The sequence below is a fragment of the Rhinopithecus roxellana genome, chromosome 2, assembly GCF_007565055.1.
Source record: "Rhinopithecus roxellana isolate Shanxi Qingling chromosome 2, ASM756505v1, whole genome shotgun sequence".
NCBI lineage: Eukaryota > Metazoa > Chordata > Mammalia > Primates > Cercopithecidae > Rhinopithecus > Rhinopithecus roxellana.
In genome coordinates this window covers 84,548,703-84,573,305 of record NC_044550.1, presented here as the reverse complement: position 1 = coordinate 84,573,305, position 24,603 = coordinate 84,548,703, and the positions used below count along the sequence as shown (strand labels likewise).

The 24,603-nt window shown below is 39.0% G+C and overlaps 1 protein-coding gene across 3 annotated transcripts in view; it reads left to right on the top strand.

Moving 5' to 3' along the window:
* Positions 1-24,603, top strand: part of PRMT9 (protein arginine methyltransferase 9) — a 47,385-nt gene that overhangs the window by 18,819 nt on the left and 3,963 nt on the right. Inside the window, exons 5-11 of one of the 3 annotated variants that reach the window (XR_004053532.1) lie at positions 856-958; positions 2,953-3,059; positions 10,356-10,548; positions 12,874-13,057; positions 16,040-16,754; positions 18,177-18,245; positions 24,308-24,442. Coding sequence is in view for 2 of the 3 variants with exons in the window: in XM_030917505.1 (XP_030773365.1) it covers positions 856-958; positions 2,953-3,059; positions 10,356-10,548; positions 12,874-13,057; positions 16,040-16,754; positions 24,308-24,461 (1,456 nt within the window). In the remaining variant the exon portion in view is untranslated. Of the gene's footprint in view, positions 1-855; positions 959-2,952; positions 3,060-10,355; positions 10,549-12,873; positions 13,058-16,039; positions 16,755-18,176; positions 18,246-24,307; positions 24,462-24,603 lie in introns of those variants that run through there. The other 2 variants (XM_030917505.1, XM_030917508.1) reach the window with 2 other exon arrangements.

The window sequence follows — 24,603 nt, the reverse complement described above, 5'->3', positions numbered from 1 at the left end:
TAAGATGTTGGGTCTAGGCACTGTGGAGGATGCCAAAGTCATTCTTACCCTCGAGGCACTTACAATCTAGATAGAAAGATAAAGAATATTCATGAAACTTTTCTTATCTTCTGGCTACATAAATGTGTGATACTGGCAATAAATGCTGAAGGAGTTCAGAGAAGGGAGAAAATATTTTCATATGTCTTTGAGTAAAATTTTCTACAAAGAAAGCATGGACAGAAGAGCAGAGTTCTGTGGACTAGGCTTTTTCTAAGACTCAGGCAGTGGGTTAAGCAAAAGAAGTGATAAGAGGCACAGTCAACATGTAGGAGGCAAACATGGGTGATGCAGTGTCATAAAAGGTAGAGATAGATTTTGAGAGGGAGGGCTCTCTCCTGCATCAGTGTTATTTGGAGATCAAAAAAATGATAACTGAGAAAGAGGATTCATTTTGGTAAGTAGGGAGTTATTGATGGTAGATAATATTTTCATAGACTATTGGAGATGGAAGTCTTCTTACTTGGCATTAAAGGAGAGACTGGTAAAGGTAAAGGGTATGAACCACTCTTAAAGATATAGGCAATGAAAAAATAACCTGGAGAGGGAATAAGGCCAAGTGAAGGTTGTCATTCCCCACCTCCCCTCGCCCCCCATCTTTCAAACCAAGAAGAAGGAGCCAGTGGAGAACAAAGAAGCTTAAGTAGCATTCGAGTAAAGTTCCTCAAGATTCAGTAGTAGATCTTAAAAGTATTAGGACATTTTACATATGAACTGTTTCTATAATATACTCTTCCTTTCTCCTCTCAGCTTTGACATCTTTATATAATAGCATGATATTTTACTTACATATATCTTTAAAAAATCATTCTATAGAGTGTCCCTAGTTGTAACAGAAACTGTCGATGCAGGTTTATTTGGAGAAGGAATTGTGGAGAGTTTGATTCATGCATGGGAGCATTTACTTTTACAGCCAAAGGTAAGCAGTATGAAAATACTTAAAACTGATTAAGAATTCATTATTTCATCAGAGATTTATTGAATCTTTAGTATATTTACAAAGCAATATGAAATATATTTTCCTTTGCTAAGGTGTACGTACAGTGTGGTTGGAAAGAAATCTATGCAAAAAACATTTACTGGCCGGGCCTGGTGGCTCACGCCTGTAATCCTAGCACTTTGGGAGGCCAAGGTGGGTGGATCACCTGAGGTCGGGAGTTCGAGACGAGCCTTACCAACATGGAGAAACCCCATCTCTACTAAAAATACAAAATACAAAATTAGCCGGGTGTGGTGGCACATGCCTGTAATCCCAGCTACTTGGGAGGCTGAGGCAGGAGAATCGCTTGAACCTGGGAGGTGGAGGTTGCATTGAGTCGAGATTGTGCCCATGGCACTCCGCCCTGGGCAACAAGAGCAAAACTCCGTCTCAAACAAAACAAAACAAAAACATTTACTAACAACATGATTCAATGTATAATTATGTGCCTGAATGAGATATACAGGCAAAAATACTCCAGGGAAGAATTCTTAGGAATTGAGATTACTTTATGGAGGGACTGACTATGGAATTCTTGAGTAGGGTTGAAAAACAGAGATACTTTAAGCCTTACAGACCTCACTGCCTGGAGTTTTGGCAAATTATCAGAAGGGAGTATAGTAATAGCTGGTTTGGTACTGTTTTCAGGTGCCTGTTGAACCCAGGCTATGGATTGGACAGGACTAACTCTTATAATTGCCAAATTATATTTTGCATTGAAATCCTCTATTGTAGCCCACAAATCATTGATTTGGTTCTTATGATATGTGTTATCAATGAAAAGATTTTAATATGTAATAAAAATTCAATATTAACAGAAAATGATTTGGATTTAAAATTGCTAAAGGTTGAAAAGAGCAGTTTTTTTTTTTTTTTTTGAGGCAGTGACTGGGTTTCACCATGTTGGCCTGGCTGGTCCTGAACTCCTGGTCTCAAGTGATGCACCTGCCTTGGTCTCCCAAAGTGCTGGGATTGCAGGTGTGAGCCACTGCTCCTGGCCAAGCAATTTATTTTTTAAGTAGGTAATGATATTGATTTATTGATCAAAGTCATACCCAAGTCTTTTTTTCTATGCAGACTTACAGTCTTTACCCCTCCCATCCTCCCTCTTTTCTTGTGTCCTTTGCATTTGTATTGTGAGAAAAAATATATATATACACACATACATATATAGCAATGAAAATACTTATTCTGTTTTTTTGAGATGGGGTCTCACTCTCTTGCCCAGGTAGGAGCTCAGTGGCACGTTTTTTAGCTTACTGCAGCCTGGAACTCCTGGGCTCAAGTGGCCCTCCCATCTCAGCCTCCCAATGTCACCACACTTCGCTAACAAAAAAAAAAAATTTTTTTTCTGTAGAGACAGGGTCTTGCTATGTTGCCTAGGCTGGTCTCAAACTCCTGGCCTCAAGTGGTCCTCTCTCCTTGGCCTTCCAAAGTGCTGGAATTGCAGGTGTGAGCTGCCAGGCCCGGCCAAAAATACTTTTTAAAAACAATTTTTTGAGACGAAGTCTTGCTCTGTGTTGCCCAGGCTGGAGTGCAATGGTGTGATCTCAGCTCACTGCAGCCTCTGCCTCCCAGGTTCAAATGATTCTCCTGCCTCAGCCTCCCAAGTAGCTGGGACTACAGGTGCGTGCCACCATGCCCAGCTAATTTTTTGTATTTTTAGTAGAGATGGGGTTTCACCGTGTTAGTCAGGATGGTCTCAATCTCCTGACCTCGTGATCCACCTGCCTTGACCTCCCAAAGTGCTGGGATTACAGGTGTGAGCCACCGTGCCCAACCCAAAAATATTTTTTAAGGAAGAAAAAAAATCTTTTACTTACTTTATCCTTACTTATTGTCTTTTTAGGTTTTTTATATTTTCATAGCTTATTATGCACACAAATTTTTAATGCTTGTGATAACATAATTTTTATTGTTTTTTTTTTTTTTAGACCAAAGGTGAAAGCTGTAATTGTGAAAAGTATGGGAAAGTTATACCAGCAAGTGCTGTTATATTTGGGATGGCAGTAGAATGTGCAGAGATAAGAAGACAGCATAGGTAAGTGTATTAGTCCGTTTTCACACTGCTATAAAGAACCTCCCAAGACTGGGTAATTTATAAAGGAAAGAGTTTCATTCAAATGACTCACAGTTCTGAATGTTGAGGACGCCTCAGGAAACTTACAAACATAGCAGAAGGGGAAGCAGGCACGTCTTACATGGCAGCAGGCAGGTGAGGAAGGGGGCGGGGGGCGCAGAGACAGAGAGCGCAAGACCATGTGGATGAGTGTAGGAAAAACTACCATTTGTAAAACCATCAGATCTTGTGAGAATTCACTCTCTATCATGAGAACAGCATGGAAGAAACCGTTCTCATAATCCAGTCAATTCCCCTCCCTCAACATATGGGGATTACAATTTGAGATGAGATTTGGGTGGGGACACGGAGTCAAACCATATCAGTAAGTGACTATTTAAATAGTAAATATTGAAAAATAATAATTGTAAGAGAATATTACAGAGATAAGCTAGTGAATATGTATTTGGGTGAGGATTTGTAGTTTTGTGACCTTTAAATTCATGCTGCTTACACTGGTTTTATTCTTTTTTTTTTTTTTTTTTTTTGCCTATTTTAAATGAAACTTCATGGTTAAAGCCAGTTCTTTTTTTAATGGAGAATTAATTTTGATACAACTTAGTACTCTTTAGTTGTTATAGATTCATGTAGAAAAATACTAAGTTCTGACTGATTTTAGGTGAAGTTGGAATGAAATATTCCACTGTGAAAATAAATTTTGGTCTTAATTACTTCAATTTCCCTTTTCTTAAAAATTTCACTAATACTGTAATGATTTGTAGTTGGGCTGGATGGAATTTTAGGATCTTTCTAAGCTTCTACCAATAACTTAATCATAAATGTAGCATATAAATATTTTAGGACATACTGATAAGTGGTTTGAAAAAAATGAAAACCACCGTGAATCCCTCACCAGTAAGTAGCTACTTTTCATCTTTGTTATATATTCCTTTACTCTTTTTCTTTGTATGTTAGTAACAGGCAGATAGTAAAAATGTTTAGAGATTGGTAGGACACAGGGCACTAACCAGACAGTGGACTTAATTAGCAGATTGGCTGAATTAGAATGTACTGGTTGAATATTAGTTCTATGTAAGTAAATGTATGTGTGTGTAAATTTAATTTTGTTTAAAAGCTCAGTAAATATATTTGCTTTTCTTTTGTGAGCCTTTTCATGTAATAGATTTCGTTCATGACTTTAAAAAATCAACTTCTTGGTGTGGTAGTTATTGGAGTTTAGAATTTTTGGATTGCTTCCACTTTTCTGCTTTTAAGAAGTAAGATAAACATCTTTGCACTTATGTCTTTGTGGATTTGTTTCTATTATTTTCTTAGGATAAATTCCTTAATAAGGAATTACTGAGTTAAAGGATATGTACAGTTTTCAGGCTGTAGGGATGCCTTACTGCATTGCCCACCAGAAAAGCTAGGTTGTGTCTTGCTGAGATTTCTTGCTGTAACATGACTGGAATCCTTCCCTCATTAGTTCCTCTTTAGGAGACCACTAATATTGTTTGCCTAAGCAAAGTAGAAATTAAATGGCTGATATCTACATTTTGCAAAAGAATAACTTCATTATTGACTCATTTATTTAGCAAATGAGTGCCTGACTACAGTAGAAGTGCTATAGGAGCTTTTGTAAAAGTAAAAAGGGTGTACAGTTTGGTTGAGTAGGTGTAGGTCTGGATGAATGAGGCCAATATCTTTTTTTTTTTTTAAACAAAGTTCAGCAGTATGGGTTGAGGACTATGAAGAAAGGTGTTGGCAAAATATATGTGAGTGCTACTGTTTTAACTGGTGGAAACATTTATAAATCATTTTTATAAAAATTGCCATTTGGCACCTAATTAGCTGAATTTAATGCTCATCTCAATAAACAAATGTTTAAGAATATCCAAGAAAAATATCCAAGAAAACTTGCCTTATTAGGTATAATAACCTAGAAATAAAAAACAGTAATGTATTGATGCAGAAAGACAAATACATCAGTGGAGCACAATAAAGAATCTAGATACAGACCTTTGAATTCATATGGATTTAGTATATGATACAGGTGTGATATTTCACATCAGTGGGGAAGGGATAAACTATTCAGGAAATGGAAATGGTGTGCTTCATTTGGGGAAAAAAGTTAGATCCCTGCTTTTAATTCTGGGTGAGTTAAACATCTGAATGTCAAAAAATCTATTTGATGGAGACCTTCCAAAGCAAAACACAGAGTAGGGCCCAGAAGCCACAAAACACTGACACATGTGACCACATTTTTGTTTTTTTATTATTTATTTATTTATTGAGATGGAGTCTTGCTGTGTTGCCCAGCCTGGAGTGCAGTGGCATAGTCTCCGCTCACTGCAATCTCCGCCTCCTGGTTTCACGCCATTCTCCTGCCTCAGCCTCCCAAGTAGCTGGGACTACAGGCACCTGCCACCATGCCCGGCTAATTTTTTTGTATTTTTAGTAGAGACCGGGTTTCACTGTGTTAGCCAGGATGGTCTTGATCTCCTGACCTCGTGATCCGCCTGCCTCGGCCTCCCAAAGTGCTGGGATTACAGGTGTGAGCCACCGTGTCCAGCCTAATGTGACCACATTTTCAAACCATTGAAAAAAATCTCTTTGGTGAAGGATACTATAAAGTTAAAAGACAAGTGACAGACTGAGATGAATATTTGCAACTTTTACAACAAAGCACAAATATAATTGTCAATTAATCAGAGAAAGGGAAATTAAAACCAATGGGATAACATTTTCTAACTACTTATGTTAGCACATTAAAGTTGTTTGATATCTTATTTTCTCATAGGTTTAGGGAAAATTTATACACTGTTGGTGCAACATTTTAGTAGCTTGATTTGGCATTTTCTAGCAACCCTAAAGATGTTTGTAGTCCTTGATCTACCATTTCCGTGTCTGGGAATCTATCCCGATAAATACTCATACATGTGTGCAGTGATGTGTGTACAAGGATGTTCACTGTAATATTGTAATTGGAAAAATAAAAGCAAACAAATTATCTGAATGTTTATATTAATAAGAAAGTATTTCAATAAATTATGATGTAACAGTCACCTAATGCAGTATTATGCAAAAAAATGGTTAAGGTCCATGCATAGACAGGAAAGAAGTTTATGGTATACTGTTAAGTGAGAAAGACAAGGCATAATCTTAGGAGCAGTGAGCATACCTAGAACCCAGATCTTGGTTTTTAAATACCATTTCTCACCAGAAGGAACTATAGCTTCTTGGAGCAATGGCTGATTCTAGTACTGGGGCGGAATAGATTCAAGATGATTCTGGGGCATCTTGTATTAGAAAGTGAGGAAGTGCTCAAAAAGGGATTTGGTGGGGGAAAGGGGAGCAAAAGGACACAGCAGCATGCTTGAAGACGCTCCCAGTGGCCAAATCTGGGACAATTTAATCACCAAAATAAATAAGGGTCCTAATGTTAAAACCCACTGAATAAGAATCCATGAATTTCTATGTATCTTAAGCAGATTAATAAATACATAAATGGGGATAAAAGTACAGCTCGTCCTTACTGTCAATGCCGGTTAATATTATAGAAAAAAATGAGGCAGAATTACTTTTTTGGAGGCAAGAATCATGAATAGATACTAAATCAATGGAGGGAAATCTGATGAGGATCAGGGCATTTATATAGTTTCAAAGTATCTCTCAAATTATTGCAAAAGGGAAGATTGTAACTATATAGGGCTGAAGCCACACAGCATCTTTTTTGTTGTTGTTGTTTTTGAGACCGAGTTTCACTCTTGTTGCCCAGGCTGGAGTGCGGTGGCGCGACCTTGGCTCACTGCAACCTCCACCTCCCAGGTTCAAGTCATTTTCCTGCCTCAGCCTCCCGAGTAGCTGGGATTACAGGTGTGCTCGCCACCATGCCCGGCTGATTTTTTTGTATTTTTTTTAGTAGAGAGGAGTTTCATCATGTTGGCCAGGCTGGTCTCGAATTCCCAACCTCAGGTGATCCACTTGCCTTGGCCTCCCAAAATGCTGGGATTACAGGCGTGAACCACCGTGCCCGGCCTGTTTTTTTTTTTTTTTAATCAAATTAAATTTTACTTTAACTTCTGGGATACATGTGCAGAACGTGCAGGTTTGTTACATAGGTATATATGTGCCATGGTGATTTGCTGCACCTGTCAACCCATCATCTAGGTTTTAAGCCCCGCATGCATTAGGTATTTGTCCTAATGCTCTCCTTCCCCTTGCCCCTATTCCCCTGGCAGGCCCATGTGACCACACATCATCTTCACCAGGTGATTAAAGCTAACATCAACAGCAAGATTCCTCCAGATTCGGTGCTTTAAGGATGCATTGCTTATATAGTACCACATCCAAAATGTGCAACCTGCAATCTAATTGTGAGAAAAACCTCAGACAAACCCAAGTTGGGACCATTCTGTAAAACAATTGGCCTCCCTTCTTAAAAAATGTCAGTGACATGAGAGACAAAGCAAAGATGAAGAACTGTTTCAGATGAAAGGAGATTAAAGAGACAGGACAGCTAAATTGAAACTATGAACTGTATTGGGAAAAAAACTATATATATATATATATAGAGAGAGAGAGAGAGAGAGAGATGGGATCTTGCTGTGTTGCCCTGGTTGGAGTGCAGTGGCTCAATCATAGCTCACTGCAGTCTTGACCTCCCAAGCTCAAGTGATCCTCTCACTTCAGCCTCCTGAGGAGCTGCAACCACAGGTGTGCACCACCATGTCTGGTTAATTTTTTAAAGTTTTTATAGAGACAGGGTCTTGCTGTGTTGCCCATGCTGGTCTTGAACTCCTGGACTCAAGGGATCCTTCTGCCTTGGCCTCCTAAAGTGCTTGGATTACAGGCATGAGCCACTGTGTCCTGCCTGCATTATTGATTTTTGATTCAGTTGACAAATACAGAATATGAACTGTAAGTTAGATAATACTGAATTTGATTGCTGTGATTAAGAGAATATTCTCATTTTTAATAAAGATACACTGAAGTATCTTTTGAGAAATAAACAGGCATCATGAATACAACCGACTCACAAATGGTACAGAATGTTTCAGTAACGTACAAATAGAGTGTTATACACAAATATTAAAAAAAGGTACGGAAGGATACACATTAAACTATTAACAGTGAAGAAATGAGAGGACAAGTACTGTGAAGGTGGACTTTTTACCATATTACTTGAAGTTTTGACAATATATATTCACGTAGTTTATATTACATTAGAAAGAAATTGTCTGGCCGGGCCCAGTGGCTCACGCCTGTAATACCAGCACTTCGGGAGGCCAAGGTGTGCAGATCGCGTGAGCTCAGGAGTTTGAGACCAGCCTGGGCAACATGGCGAAACCCTGTCCCTATAAAAAATACAAAAATTAGCCGGGCGTGGTGGCATGCACCTCAGGAAGTGGAGGTAGGAGAATTGCTTGAGCCTGGTAGGTGGAGGTTGCAGTGAGCCCGGATCACACTTTTGTACTCCAGCCTGGGTGACAGCGTGAGATCTTGTCTCACACACAAAAAAATTGTCACATATTTTTTGTTTCAACTTGTGACTTTTAATTTTGAGTTATTAAAATCATTAGTTCCATTTGCTGATTCATCTTTTGAGGGTGTAATAAAATAATCTATAAAAGTAGATTATTTGAACTTTTGAAATGTTATAAAGGCAAATTCTCTAAAAAAAAAATGCCATTGAGTTGAGTTGAGGTGAGATGACGTTGGAGTATTTTCCTTTTAAAAATGTTGTTTAAATTTTTATAAAGTGTTTTTTCATTGTAAATTTTCTTTTTTCTTTTTTTGTTTTTTGAGACAGGGTCTTGCTCTATTGCCCAGGCTGGAGTGCAGTGATGTGATCATAGTTCATTGCAGCCTTGAACTCCGAGGCTCAAGTGATCCTCCTGCCTCAACCTCCCAAGTAACTAGGACTCTAGGCACACACCACCATACCTGGCTATTTTATTTTATTCTATCTTATTTTATCTAGAAGAATATTGCTATGTTGTCCATGCTGGTCTCTTAACTCCTGGGCTCAAGTGATCCTCCCACCTTGGCCTCCCAAAGTGCTGGGATTACAGGCGTAAGCCACCATGCGTGGTCCAATGTAATTTTTATTGACATCAAACATTTTTATAGCAAGTGTGCGAGCCATAAGTTTATGATTTGATGAATTTTCATGAAGTTGATAGAGCTGGGTAATCAGTGCTGAGATCAAGGATCAGAATATTACCGCTATATAATATAAAGTGCGCAGGAAGAAACCCCTTCTCTTTACCAGCACCCCACTCTCCCTAGAGCACCTACTATGCAGACTTCTAATGCCACAGATTAGTGTTGCTTGTTTTGAATTCTATACAAATAGAACCATACAGTGTGATTTGTTTTTGTGTGCCTAGCTTCTTTTGTGTTTAGTTTGTTTATTCTCATTGCTGAATCATACTCCATTATATGACTATACTAGATTTGTCTGTTATACTACTGATAGATGTTTGGGTTATATCAGTTTTCTTGGCTATCAGAAGCAGTGTAGCTATAAACATTCTTGAACATTCTTTTGGTGATAATATGTATTAATTTCTGTTGACTATATTCTCAGAAGTAGAAATGCCAAACACTGTGAAACGGTTCCTACATTAAGAATGAATCTGAATAGGTATGTTCAGCTCGAGTTGGCACTACAAAGTAGTCTTCCAAAGTAATCTTACTAATTTGATACTCCAATGGTGTATGAGACTGTATCCTTACCATACTTGGTATTGACTACTTGTGTTTTTCCATTCCGTCAGATGTGTAGTATGCATTGTGATTTTAACTCCATTTCCAGGGTGGCTGTTGAAGCCGAGCACCTTTTCATGTGCTCATTGGCCATTTGGATATGTTCTTTCATGCAGTGTCTGAGTCTTTTGCCCATTTTTGTTTTTTATTAATATGCAGGAATTTTAAAATATATTTTGGATATGAGCCCTTTATGGAATATAGTTATTACAAATATCTTCTCTCAGTGGCTTGCCTTTTACTTTCTTATTTACTTTCTTACAGGGTTTTTTTTTTTTTTTTAATGAGTAGATATTCTTAATTTTATTATAGACCTATTTATAGTTGTTTTCCTTTATAGTTAGTGGTTGTATATGTGTGTGTATGTAGTTATGCTTAAGAAATCTTTGCTCATGAGGTTTTATTTCATTTTTGTATTTATTTTTTCTGGACTCAATATTGGATATGTTACTTGATTCTAAAAAAATATCCATCTTCCTCCCCCTCCCCTATTTTGTGTCTCTCCAGAGTGGGTATTAAGGACATTGCTGGTATCCATTTGCCAACAAATGTGAAATTTCAGAGTCCGGCTTATTCTTCTGTAGATGCTGAAGAAACAGTTGAACCTTATACAACTGAGAAGATGAGTCGAGTTCCTGGAGGATATTTGGCTTTGACAGAGTGCTTTGAAATTATGACAGTAGATTTCAACAACCTTCAGGTGAAAAAAAATTCAGTTACTATTTTCAAGCATTAAATTTCATGCATTGTTTAAAATAATATATAGGACAGACAGTCTTATTTTATGAGTTTGCATGAAGATTCCACTTATTGTATGTAAAGAAAATGATTAAAGGGTAATTAGAATTTCTTCCTGAAATTATTTGCTTGCTTGCTTTCCTTGCTTTCTTTTCTTTTCTTTCTTTTTTTCTTTAACAGTGTCTTGCTGTCACCCAGGCTAGAGTGCCACTGTGCCCGGCCCACTTATTTAAACACAAAGAAAACCCTCCCTAAGATTGTTGGGAATGTATAGGGTGCCAGGTGCTTTCACTTGTGTTATTAGGCAGCTCTTATGACATACTGCCATATAATTATAATTATCCTTGTGTTATGCAGATGAGGAAATTGTTGCTTACATTAAATAATTTCCACCCAAATTATTCAGCATGTGAATACAGGGCCAGGAATTCTAACCTAGGTCTTTCTGACTTTTCTCTGTATCATGCTGCCATTTCAAATTAACAAAATGAACAATAATCCAAATCTCTAGGTTGTATGTATATTATGGTGACCAGCCTTCATGGTTTGCCCAGGACTGAAGAGGGTTCCGAGACTTGAGACTTTCTGTTTTGAAACCAAGATAATCCTAGGAAAAGCAAGAGAAGCTGATCACCCTAGTGTGTATGTGTGTGTGTGTTGGTGAATGGTGTGAGGATGTTCTGTATAAAGAAAGTGCCCAGCTGGGCACAGTGGCTCATGCCTGTAATCCCAGCACTTTGGGAAGCTGAGGCGGGTGGATTACCTGAGGTCAGAAGTTCAGGACCAGCCTAGCCAACATGGTGAAACCCTGTCTCTACTAAAAAAATACAAAAAAATTAGCTGGGTGTGGTGGCGGATGCCTGTAAACCCAACTATTCGGGAGGCTGAGACAGGAGAATTGCTTGAACCTGGGAGGCAGAGATTGCATGAGCCAAGATCGCGCCATTGCACTCCAGCCTGAGCAACAAGAGCGAAACTCCATCTCCAAAAAAAAAAAAAAAAAAAAAAAAGTGCCGAAAGAAATTGGAAAGGTTACATAGAGTTCTCTGAAGGTCTTTAATAAGTAAGGTTCAATGTTCAAGGACATAAATGTTATAAGTGAAACCTGTTTGGAGATAGAAGACTTTGTTGGGGGGTAATTTTAGCCTAATTTTTTTTTTTTTTTTTGAGACAGAGCTTCGCTCTTATTGCCTAGGCTGGAATGCAATGGTATGATCTTGGCTCACTGCAGCCTCCACTTTTCGGGTTCAAGCGATTCTCCTGCCTGAGCCTCCCTAGTAGCTGGGATTACAAGCACCCACCACCATGAGTAGCTAATTTTTGTATTTTTAGTAGAGATAGGGTTTCACCATGTTGGCCAGGTTGGTCTCGAACTCTTGACCTCAATGATCCCCCCCCCCCCCCCTCGGCCTCCCAAAGTGCTGGGATTACAGGCATGAGCCACCATGCCCAGCTAGCCTAAGATTTTTATAATTTAATAGAAGCTTTCCTTTATTATTTGTTACCACATTGTTCTTGAGGTTATCTGGAACTAATTTAACAATTCGGCCTTGCTTACTGAGGCTGAGCTTTCTGAGCTTCAAGAGCATTCCTTACCTGTTATGACTTTCAGTAGCAAGTAACACGTTTGTAGCTGCCAGTTATCATTTTATTGTTTTAAGGCTTTTTAAAATTTTAATTTTTCTTAGCCACACACACAAATCTTATTAAGGTTTTAGTTTCAAAAGTCATGCATGTCTGTTTAATACTTTCAAGCAATACAGGATAGAAAGGAAAAAGTCCTAGTATTTTTCTTCGTTTTTAAAATCTCAACCCTTCTTTCCCCAGGTCACTAGTTAGAAGTGCGTCTTTCCAGACCTACTTTTCTGTACATACACACACACACTCCCTCTCTCTCTCTCTCACTCTCTCTTACACATTCTTTTTCTCTCCCTACTCCCTCTCTCTCCCTACCCCCTTCCATCCCCATCTGTTTTCTAAACAAAACAGTCTCCACTGCTTTGTTACTTAACCTTTTTCATTCAACAATATATTATGGACTTCTTCTTTCCATATCAGCAATATATATCTGCTTCATTCTTTTTAATAATAGCTACATGGTATTCCAATAAAGTAGGTCAGAGCTTCCCAACCATTGTGCCTTACATGGTTATAGGTGTGCCAGTGTACTGAATTTCTCAGGGAGCTGGGCAGGACTAAGAACTCCAGAGATGGAAAATGATAAGATATTGAGGCATGTATATATGAAATACATAAAACCCTTTCATTCCTTTTACATTTTTCTCAGGAATTAAAAAGTCTTGCAACTAAAAAGCCTGATAAGATTGGTATTCCTGTTATTAAAGAAGGCATACTAGATGCTATTATGGTTTGGTTTGTGCTCCAGCTTGATGATGAACATAGTTTATCCACAAGTCCTAGTGAGGAAACATGTTGGGAACAGGCTGTCTACCCTGTACAGGACCTTACAGGTAGGTCTTGTCAATTTTTTTTTTTTTTAAACCCTTTGCTTTAATCTTCTAAGTATTCAAGTCAGTGGCAAAAAAAAAAAAAAAAATACTTTCGATATGAAGTTTTCAGTCAAGGGAGGTTGGTTAAATCTTTCAGAACTTCATTTTTTTTTTTTTTCAAAAGAAATTTGAAATAGGTAATATTTGTGGTTAAGAGAGACAAACACAACTCTGTTGCATAGCACTTGGAAAACCTATCATTATTTCTTCAGCTCTGATTTTTCTAGTTATCAGTAGATTAAAGAAGTCCTGCTCCATTATTTCATGAGAAGTATTGGAAAAGTACTGCTTTTAGTGCAGGAGTTCTTACTCCTTAGAGAAACTGATGACCTCTCTGGAGTCCTGGGTCATAAAAATGTACACATTCATACAAGCACAAAGTTTTTCAGTTTTAGAGAGTTCATGGATCTGTGAACTTCCCTAGGGAAGTTCTGTATTAAAGATTTTTTTTTGATATGGAAATGGTTTTTACAGTTATTCGATGGGTTTAATGTGAGTTTAAAGTAGTTGAATTATATAGAAACACTACCCTTTTTAGGCTGGGTATGGTGGCTGACACCTGTATTCCTAGTACTTTGGGAGGCCCTGGTGGGAGGATTGCTTGAGGCCAGGAGTTTAAACCAGCCTGGGCAACATAGCGAGACCTCACTTCTTTTTGTCTTTTTTTGAGATGGAGTCTCACTCTGTCACCCAGGCTGGAGTGCAGTGGAGCAATCTCAGTTCACTGCAACCTCTGCCTCTTGGGTTCAAGCGATTCTCCTGCCTCAGCCTCTTGAGTAGCTGGGACTAAAGGTGCATGCCACCACGCCCAGCTAATTTTTTGTATTTTTAGTAGAGATGGGGTTTTGCTGTGTTAGCCAGGATGGTCTTGATCTCCTGACCTCTTGATCCGCCCACTTCGGCCTCCCAAAGTGCTGGGATTACAGGTGTGAGCCACCGTGCCCGGCTGCAAGACCTCGTTTCTACAAAATGAAAAAAATTAACTGGGGATGGTGGCAAGTGCTTGTAGTTCCAGCTACTTGGGGCACTGAGGAAGAAGGCTCCCTTGAGTCCAGGAGGTTGAGGCTGCAGTGAGCCAAGATTGTAACACTGTACTCCAGCCTGAGCAACAGAGGGAGATCTTGACACACACACAGACACACACACACACACACACACACACACAGAGAGAGAGAGAGAGAGAGAGAGAGAGAGAAACTCTACCCTTCTTAAACTGGAAGTTAATACATCTATTTCTGTTTAGTTTCTTAATCAAGGGATCTAATTTGGCAAGGTCATAAAAGCCTGGAATCAGTATATTGTTGTGGCTAGTATGTTGTTTTTGGAGTCAGTTAGGTAGATTTTGATTCAGTTCTTGGCTCTGCTACTTACTGAATCCCTCCTAGCCATCCTTGCCCCTTGTTTCTCAGAGCTTATGTTGTATGATATATAAAAATGGGATGATACCATTTATCTTACAGCACTGTTTTAGGGATTCTTAGAGATAGTAGGTATAAAATGCCTACCACAGTGACTGGCACTCAGTGAATGATATTTTTTACTTGTGTTTGTTCTACCTCTCTTTTACCTGTAGTAACTTAGACAGATGTCTTTTGTTTTTTAATCCTTCTTAGAGAAAGGACATTTATATGTTTAAGCATAAGAATAGCAATTTATGGCTGGGCTCAGTGGCTCATACCTGTAATCCCAGCACTTTGGGATCCTCTTGCCGAGCTAGGAGGATTGCTGGAGTTCAGGAGTTTGAGACCAGCCTGGTCTCTTCTAAAAATTTTTAAAAATTCAGGTATGGTGGTGAGCGCCTGTAGTTCCAGCTACTCTGGAGGCTGAGGTGGGAGGATAGCTTGAGCCCTAAGATTGAGGCCACAGTGATCATACCACTACATTCCAGCCTAGGCCACAAAGCAAGACACTGTCTCCAAGAAACCCAAAAAAGTGTAACAATTTGTATTTTCAACTAGTTCCAGGGCTAATGAGAAGGAATTGCGATTATACACTTATACATTTACATTTTAAAATTTTACCACATGTAGGCCAGGCGCAGTGGCTCATGCCTGTAATCCCAACACATTGTAAGGCTGAGGCAAGAGGATCACTTGAGCCCAGGAGTTCAAGACCAGCCTGGGTAAAATAGCAAGACCTCACCTCTATTTAAAAAAAAAAAAATAGCTGGGCCTGGTGGCATGCATCTGTAGTCGCAGCTACTTGGGAGGCTGAGGCAGGAGAATCGCTTGAGCCCAGGAGTTGGAGGCTGCAGGGGGCCTTGTTACACCACTCCCAGCCTGGGTGACAGAGTGAGACCTTGTCTCAAAAAGACAAAACAAAACAAATGGAAGTTTTCCCACATATGAAAGGAGTATGATATGGTCTTTATTGTAGAACTTGGTTCTTCTTTATACTTTGAAGTTCCTAGACATGCAAGAATGTCTAAAATGCTTACAGTTAACAAGTATAACTGATACAATTCTGTTGAATGTTACCTTGTTCTTTTGGAAATTTCTCTTAGAGAAAAGAATGTCCCTTTAAGCTAAAGTGAGGTTTGATATTTATCCCTGAATTTTGTCTTTGTTGTTATTAGCCTTCATTACCAAAGATGATAGAGTCCCCTGCAGTACTCCACCAACACCCCAATTTGGGGATATGGGGAGATCTAGTGATGGCAGTAAAAACATTATCATACTGATAGTCTCAGGGTCAATAATGGAGCTCTCAAATGTCTCCATTATGCTACTGGTTAATTGAGTCTTCAAATTTCAGTTTTTCCCTAAGTAAATCTGGTAGGGTTTTCCTTTTTTTTTTTTTTGTATATTAAATGATTATTTGTAATCCTTTCTATAGTGATTTAAAGAATGGGGGGTTAGATGGAGGATGGAGATGTTTATGTGATCCTCTGTCTTATAAGCACTCCATATATATATATTTTTTCTTTCTTACTATTTAATGAAGACTACTGGATAAAGCCTGGAGACCATGTGATGATGGAAGTGTCTTGTCAGGACTGTTACTTAAGAATCCAGAGTATTAGTGTCTTGGATTTGGAATGTCAAATGGATGTTGCAAGAAGTTTTACCCAGAATAAAGACTTGTTGTCGTTAGGAAATGAGGCTGAACTTTGTAGTGCCCTTGCTAATCTTCAGACCAGTAAACCAGATGCTGTAGAGCAGACATGTGTATTGGAATCTACAGAAATTGCTTTGCTTAACAACATCCCATATCATGAAGGCTTTAAAATGGCAATGAGCAAAGTTTTGTCTTCACTGACTCCAGAGAAACTGTATCAGACCATGGATACTCACTGTCAGAATGAGATGAGCTCTGGAACTGGACAGAGTAATACTGTACAGAACATCCTTGAACCTTTCTATGTGTTAGATGTGTCTGAAGGCTTCTCTATTCTGCCTCTTATTGCTGGCACACTTGGGCACGTTAAACCATACAGTTCTGTGGAGAAAGACCAGCATCGTATTGCTCTGGACCTCATATCTGAAGCCAATCACTTTCCTAAAGAAACACTTGAGTTTTGGCTGAGACATGTGGAGGATGAATCTGCTATGTTACAAAGGCCAAAATCAGACAAGTTATGGAGCATAATTATATTGGATGTCATTGAGCCATCTGGGCTCATTCAGCAGGAAATAATGGAAAAAGCTGCAATATCCAGGTAAAACACAACATAATAACTTTTGGGTTTTTTTTTTTTTTTTTTTTTTTTTTGAGCTCAGATTTTATGTAAATTCCTTAAGTTCTTTAATGGCATAACTGTAAAAATAAGTCAAGATCATTGTATGCTTCTCAAGCATTACTTTTCAGGACGTGTGACTTCATTTGATGCTAAAATCGTCCCAGGTTTGGCCAGTGGGAGGTCCTTTAAACTAGTTCCTGTGTCTTTTTGACACATTCCCATAATTCTTTGAGCATGTTCTTACTTTGGTGCAACCAGATGTTTTATTTTCATCTTGAATTTTTCTCAACCCCAACCTTAGGATTAGTCTTTCTCCAAGGGACTCTGGTTCCTTTTGGTTCCTTTTAGTGGAGAACTATATTTTGAAACCAAGATATATATATCTTTAAGTGTGGTGATATTAATAGTTGTGGGCTTTTCATATGTGGCTTTTATTATGTTGAGGTAGTTTCCGTCTATTCCTAGTTTGTTGAACACTTTTATCATGGAAGTGTGATTTTTGTCAAATGCTTTTTCTGCATCCATTGAGATGATCATGTGGTCTTCATTCTGTTAATGTGATGTATTGTAGTAATTGGGCTCCTGTCTTGGCTTTCCAGAGTGTTGGGATTACGGGTGTGAGCCACTGTGCCTGATCTGCAGTTGTTTTTAAATGATCATTCTTGCTGGAAGCGGTGGCTCATGCCTGTAATCCCAGCACTTTGGGAGGCCAAGGCGGACTGATCACCTGAGGTCTGGAGTTTGAGACCAGCCTGAGCAACATGGAGAAACCCTCTTTCTACTAAAAATTAAAAAAAGGAGCCAGGCGTGGTGGCACATGCCTGTAATCCCAGCTACTTGGGAGGCTAAGGCAGGAGAATCACTTGAACCCGAGAGGGGGAGGTTGCTGTTAGCTGAGATCGCGCCATTGCACTCCAGCTCTGGGCAACAAGAGCGAAACTCCATCTCAAAAAAAAAAAAAAAGTTCATTCTTAAGTTCTATTCACTCATGCTAGTTTAAAATACAGGGGAAAGCTTGAAGGCTTGGTAAACTCTTTCGTTTTTTGTTTTTTTAAAAACCATGACTATGGTTTGAATGTCTCCTCCAAAGCTCATGTGTTGGAAAGTTAATCCTCAGTGCAACAGTGTTGAGAGGTGTGATATTTAAGCGGGGATGAGGTCAGGAGGGCTCTGCCTTCATAAGTGGATTAATGCCATTTTCATGGATGGGAGTGGGGTTTTTTATACAGGATGAGGTCAGCCCTCTTGCCCTTTCTCTCTCTCTCTCCCTCTCCTCTCTCTATCTCTCTGCCCTCTGCCATGAACAGTCAGCCAAATAAGTTTCTGTTCTTTATAAATTACCCAGTCTGTTGTATTTTGTTAGACTTTTGAGTTACAACATTATTTTTTTCATTGCCGAAGGCATGGATGGTTCTGAAGTATCATTTGGCTTTGCAAAAGATTTCTGAGGAGTCTAGCAGTTGCAGTAATGTAAGTAACAACAAAACACTCAATGTTAGTAAAGATAAGCAGAGTTTCAAAGCAATGGTCATTTTATCTGAACATAGCTAAGATCTGACACTTATCTTTTAGTCCCCAACCTAAGGGTAGGGAGGGGGTCTTAGTCACCATTCATCTCATTCACATACAGAAGTTGAGTTGCAAGGATAATAACAGAGAAAAAAAATTGCAAGCATAGATAACGGAGAACTAAACTGATTATCACTTAGTTGATAGTGTCAGATCCCACAGGTTGAGGACTCAGTTCCACAGACTGCCCCCTACTTCAGATGCCAGTTACAAGTAGTAGGTTGTCACTTGTACTTCTCACAGGCTGTAAATTGGAAGTTCCTGAGACCAATTCTTCGAGTTCCATTAATTTGCTAGAGTGGTTCACAGAACTCGGGAAAACACTTTACTTATGTTTGCCCATTTCATTTATTATGAAGGATGTTACAAAGGATACAAATGAAGAGCCAGATGAAGAGATGCATAGAGCAAGCATGTGGGAAGTGGCACGGGGCTTCCATGCCCTCTCTGGGCACCCTCTAGGAACCTCCATGTGTTCAGCTACCTGGAAGCTCTCTGAACCTTATCTTTCTGGGTTTTTATGGAAGCTTTGTTATGTAGGCATGACTGATTACATCACCGGCTATTAGTGATCAACTCAACCTTCAGTGTGTCTCCTCTCTCTGGAGGCTAGTGGGTTGGATGGAAAGTCCCAATCCTCTAATCTTGCCATGGTCTTTTAGCCCCCAACCTAGGGCTGGGTAGGGGCCCTTAGTCATCATTTATCTCATTAGCATACAGAAGACACCATTCTGTAGGTTCCAAGGGTGTTAGGAGTTCTGTAGCAGGAAACAGGATGAAGACCAGACACATATGTATCTTATTATAATCACAATATCATATTTGCCCTATGTATACTTTATATTCGGCTATTCCTGAGTTGTATCCTTTGTAATAAATCCGTAAATATAAGTAAAGTGTTCTTCTGAGTTCTGTGAGCCATTCTGGCAAATTATTGAACTCAAAGAGGACATTGTGGGAACCCTTGATTGTTACAGCCTGATGGGTTCTTCTTGCCCACTGCCCAGAAAAGCCAATACAGCGAGAACAGCACAAGTTGCAGTAGGAAAGTTTAGGTGGGCTCATGCCTGTAATCCCAGCACTTGGGGAGGCCGAGGTGGGTGGATCACTTGAGGTCAGGAGTTTGAGAGCAGCCTGGCCAACATGGTAAAACCCCGTCTCTACTAAAAATACAAAAATTAGCTGGGAATGGTGATGTGTGCCTGTAATCCCAGCTGCTCAGGAGACTGAGGCAGGAGAATCGCCTGAATTTGGGAGGCAGAGGTTGCAGTGAGCCAAGATTGCACCACTGCACTCCAGCCTGGGCAACAGTGTGAGACTCCGTCTCAAAAAAAAAAAGAAAAAGAAAAAGGAAAAGTGTGTAATTATCACAAGGCAGTCAAGTGGAAGAATGGGAGATGTTTTTCAAATCCACCTCCCTGAGAACTCAGAGGCTAGTTTTAAAGAATAATTTGGTGAACTGGTGGCTAGGGAATGGATACTGCTGACTGGTTTGGGATGAAATCATAGGTATGTCAAAAACGGTCTTCCTGCGCTGAGTCAAGTTTCTGGGTGGGAGTCATAGGAGCAGTTGAGTCTGAAAAATATCTCAAAGACCAATCTTAGGTTTTACAATACTGATGTTATCTATAGGAGCAATTGGGGCAGTTATACATCTGGTGACCTCTGGCTCCATGATTCCTGAGCAGTAGGGCATTATAGAAAAGCAAGCTAGGGTACAATGACTGGGTATCATTTAACTGTGCCTACATTTTAGCAGAATTCAGGCTCCTCCCATAATCCTAACCTTGTGGCCTTTCCTTAGTTTTACAGTGGCTGTTTTGGTCCCTGAACAAGGAGAGGGTTCATTTCAGGAAGGGACTATTGTCATCCTTGCTTTAAAGTTAAACTGTAAACTAAAATTCCTCCCACAGTTAGCTCACCCTATGCCTGAGACAGTCAGTTTGTGAGGTTAGAAGCAGAATGGAGTGAGCTATGTTAGATTTCTTTCACTGCCATAATTTTTGCAAAGGTGGTTTCAGTTTTATAGATGGCCAAAAGTACTGAAAGTCCAGGACCTACAGTTGGCATCAGAACTGGGGGCAGTCATGTGGGATGGAGCCCTTATAGCACTTGATGCTAACTCCAGGTAATGTCAGTATTGATTTCAGTTGTAGTACACTCAAAAGGTATCTGAGAATTTTTTGGAGTGGGAACCTCCTCCCTGCCCCCCGCCACCACCACTTGGTGTCAGAAGTTTTATTTTTATTTCTTTTAGACAGGCTGTCACTCTGTCGCCCAGGCTGGAGTGCAGTGGCATGATCATGGCTCACTGCAGCCATGACTTCCTGGGCTCAACCTACATTTTATAAATAGAAACGGTTCCTAAGACTACTTAAGTGACTCACATGATATCGTTCTCCAACTCTCTTTCTCCCATAGATTTCATGACTATAAGGTTAGCTTTTATTAACCTGTGTGCTTTTTTAACTTTCTAATTTCATAGAATGGTACTCTCTTGTGGCTATTTGGGGAGTGAAGGGTTGTTAGTCAAGCAACATAAAGTTCTGTGGCTAGTCTCTCCTTTCAGAGACCTTTGTGATCCTGAAGAAAATTAGGTCTGATTTTCACTTAAATGCATCACAGTTAGCAGATAACGTCAGTTGTTCAGATAATTTTAATAACATGAGTTTTCAGGATTAAACTTGATCCTTTTGAGGAAAAAAGATTTTTCCAGTGATTTGGGAAGACATAAAATTGTAGCCAGTTTGGTAAAGGCATAGATTGGAATTTGGTTAAGAGCTGTGCAATTTTATTATGAGGTGTGAAATTTCACTAACTGTGGAGATTGAATTTCTACCAGACTACCTAATATGCCAAAAAGTTGATAGGAAAGGAATAGCAACAATGAGTAAAGCACTGGGGGCAGGGTGGAGTCCATTTTTAGGCTAATTGATGAATATAGGATTTATTACAACTCTAAAGGATCATGTCGTTATATTTAGTGGGTGAAGAGAGATTATCCTGGTACAGAATCATGACTTATCTTTATCAGTCTGGTGCCATTACATTTGGAGTCATCTCTTAACTTTGCTTGCTGAATCTGTGCTCCTCACATTACGGCTGGGGATATGGCTTCCTGTTAGCTTGTCTTTAGGAGAGAGTGAGCTGTTACAAGAGCAGACTGTTTCCTTATTAACTTTTCCTCAAATGTATTATTTTGAAAATTTTCAAACTTAGGAAAAATTGCAAGAATAATAACAGAGAACACTAGATTATTGTTTACTGAACCATTTGGTAGTTGATTGTTGGCATCATAAACTTCATCTTTTCTTTAGTATTTAGCATGTGTTTCCTAAGAACAAATGTTTTCCCCTACATATCACAATAAAATTATCACTCAGGATATTTCACATTGATAAAACAGTATTAGTTTTAATACTAATAATAGTATTAATATATAATAATACTAATAATAGCACTAATATATATTGCATATTAAAATTTCTCATTACCCTAGTAATATTCTTCATTGCTTTTCTTCCCAGTCTAGTTCTAATCAAGAGTCTTACATTGCATTTAGTTGCCATGTCTTGTCATTATAATTTAATTGTCCTTACTTTAGATATCTTTAAGTGGTTATAGAATTGAGATAATCAGTTTAGTAAGAGACCGGAGAATTAATTGAAATCTAATTCAAGAGCAGTAGTGCCAAAGTAGTTTTGAGGAATGGGGTGTTTTATAGCTTGGCTTGTCTAGGTTTTAATGATCTGTTTAGGGAGACTGCATAGTATATAATTTTGGAAATGTTTATGAATTACTTTTTAAGATATGAACAAATGTGTTGGTGAAATGTTTAGTTCTGTATTTTTATAAGTGGATTCTTACTCTAAATATTTAATTTAGGAGTAAAAATGTACTGTGAAATGTACATATGATAATATAAAGTTCACCTGCCTAGTATGCTGTTCTAGAAATTCAAGTAGGAACAAGCTTGGAATATTCAGTAAAAGTGTAGATTTGACATTTGATTGTAAATGTGGCAAATGAAAAGAATTACTTGGTTTAAAGTATCCTCCACCTCTGTTTCATTGGATGTCAGTAGGTGGCCCACCCACCCTTCTCTCCCTTCCCACATAGCACATAGCTCAGGTGTGAGGAAACAAGACTACATAGGTAGGTGTGGAAGCTGCCTTGGCTTAAGAGCCCTTCGCTTCATATAGCAACTCTTCTCTCATGGGCACAGCTTCCACAGCCTAGCAATATGAACACCTGTTTAAACTCTCAGGGAAGCCCACATGTGGTATGGGTTCCCGTCAGGCATTTATCCTTTGTTCATAGTTCTCTCCATCCAGATATAGTCTACCTATTAAGAGATTTTTTTTTTAACCTTAAGCAGTGTTGCTGATAAACACAGCTGACAATCTATTCTTATAAGATTTTCAGAGAAAGAGAAGGTAAACCCAAGGTCAACTGTAGGAAGACAAAGGATTTTGTTAACCCTTGACTCTATCTCCTCGAGTATTAGAGTATTTGGACTTTTTTTTTTTTTTAATTTTGCATTTGGAGTGTTTGACCTTTTATTTTGAAATAATTTTCAAGCCTTTGGAGAAGTTAAAGAATAATACAAAGAACTTACCATATACCTTACACTCAGATTCACAAACTATTAATATTTTACCACATCTGCTAAATTGTTCAGGAAAAAACATTTCAGGCTCTTTCCCTGAACCATAGATACAATGTGTCTTTACTCCTAAGACCTTGGAATGCATAGGACATTCACTTATATAATCACTGTACAATTATTAAAATCAGGAAATTTACAGGGACACAATACTGTTATCTAAGCTACAAACCTTATCCAGGTTTCACCAGTTGTCACAATAATGTCCTTTGTAGCTTTTCTGTTCCTAGTCTGGAATCCAATCCAGGATCATATATTCCATTTAGTTTTCATGTCTCTTTAGTGGTGCAATCACTGCTCACTGCAGTGTGGACCTCCTGGGCTCAAGCGATCCTCCCACCTCAGCCTCTTGAGTAAGCTGGGACTACAGGTGTGCACCACCACACCTGGCTAGTTCATTTATTTGTAGAGATGGGGTCTTGCTATGTTGCCCAGGCAGGTCTTGAAGTCCTGGGCTCAAGCAATTCTCTCACCTTGGCCTCCCACAGTGTTGGGATTATAGGCATCTTGGCCACCGTGCCCAGCCTGTCCCATTATTTTTGCTGTTAATACAGTCACATTGTTTAAGTTTTATCTACACATTTCTCCATTCAGTAAGTCACTATTTCCCCCTTTGTGATAAGTCATTTGTGGGGGTGATACTTTGAGACTGTAAAAGGATATTTTCCTAATCAAACTTTGACCTACTAGTTTTAGCATCCATTGATGACTCTTTCCTGAATCTAAAGACGTATGTTCATTTAAATAGCTAACTGGTCATTTTTCTCTTTCATTGATCAGTAGTTACTTTGACTTGAGAAATTATTTCTAATGGTTTACTATTCTGAAATACCAGCCATGAATAATTGAAAATCCATTAGACTCTGTGTAATCTGTAGCTCTTTACTGATTTATCATGATTCTTAGTTACTGATGTTTATACAATAGAGGGGATTACAAAGGGTTTCTTTTATGTTTTTTTGAGACAAAGTCTCACTCTGTCACCCAGGGTGTAGTGCAGTGGTGGGATGTATTTCACTGCAACTGCTACCTCTTGGATTCAAGCAGTCCTCCTGCCTCAACCTCCCAAGTAGCTGGGACTATAGGTGCATGCCATAGTGGTGTTTATCAAAACCACGCTTGGCTAGTTTTTGTATTTTTTATAGAGATGAGGTTTTGCCATGTTGCCTAGGCTGGTCTTGAACTCTTGGGCTCAAGTGATCCACCCACCTTGGCCTCCCAAAGTGCTGGGATTACAGGCGTGAGCCACTGTGGCCCAGCCGCAAAAGCTTTTTAAAATATGTACTTTTTTCCTTAGGTGTTTACTACAATCTGGAGGCAAGATCTTTCCTCAATATGTGCTGATGTTTGGGTTGCTTGTGGAATCACAGACACTCCTAGAGGAGAATGCTGTTCAAGGAACAGAACGTACTCTTGGATTAAATATAGCACCTTTTATTAATCAGTTTCAGGTAAGTGTCTAGAGGAGAAGTTCAACCAGGATGCTGTTGAAGAGTCTACCTTCGCTCCCTCTTTAGTTACTGTTTAATCTAGCTAAACATAGTGACTAAAGTTTAGCTGGATTAAACACAGTGATTAAGAGCACTTAGATTC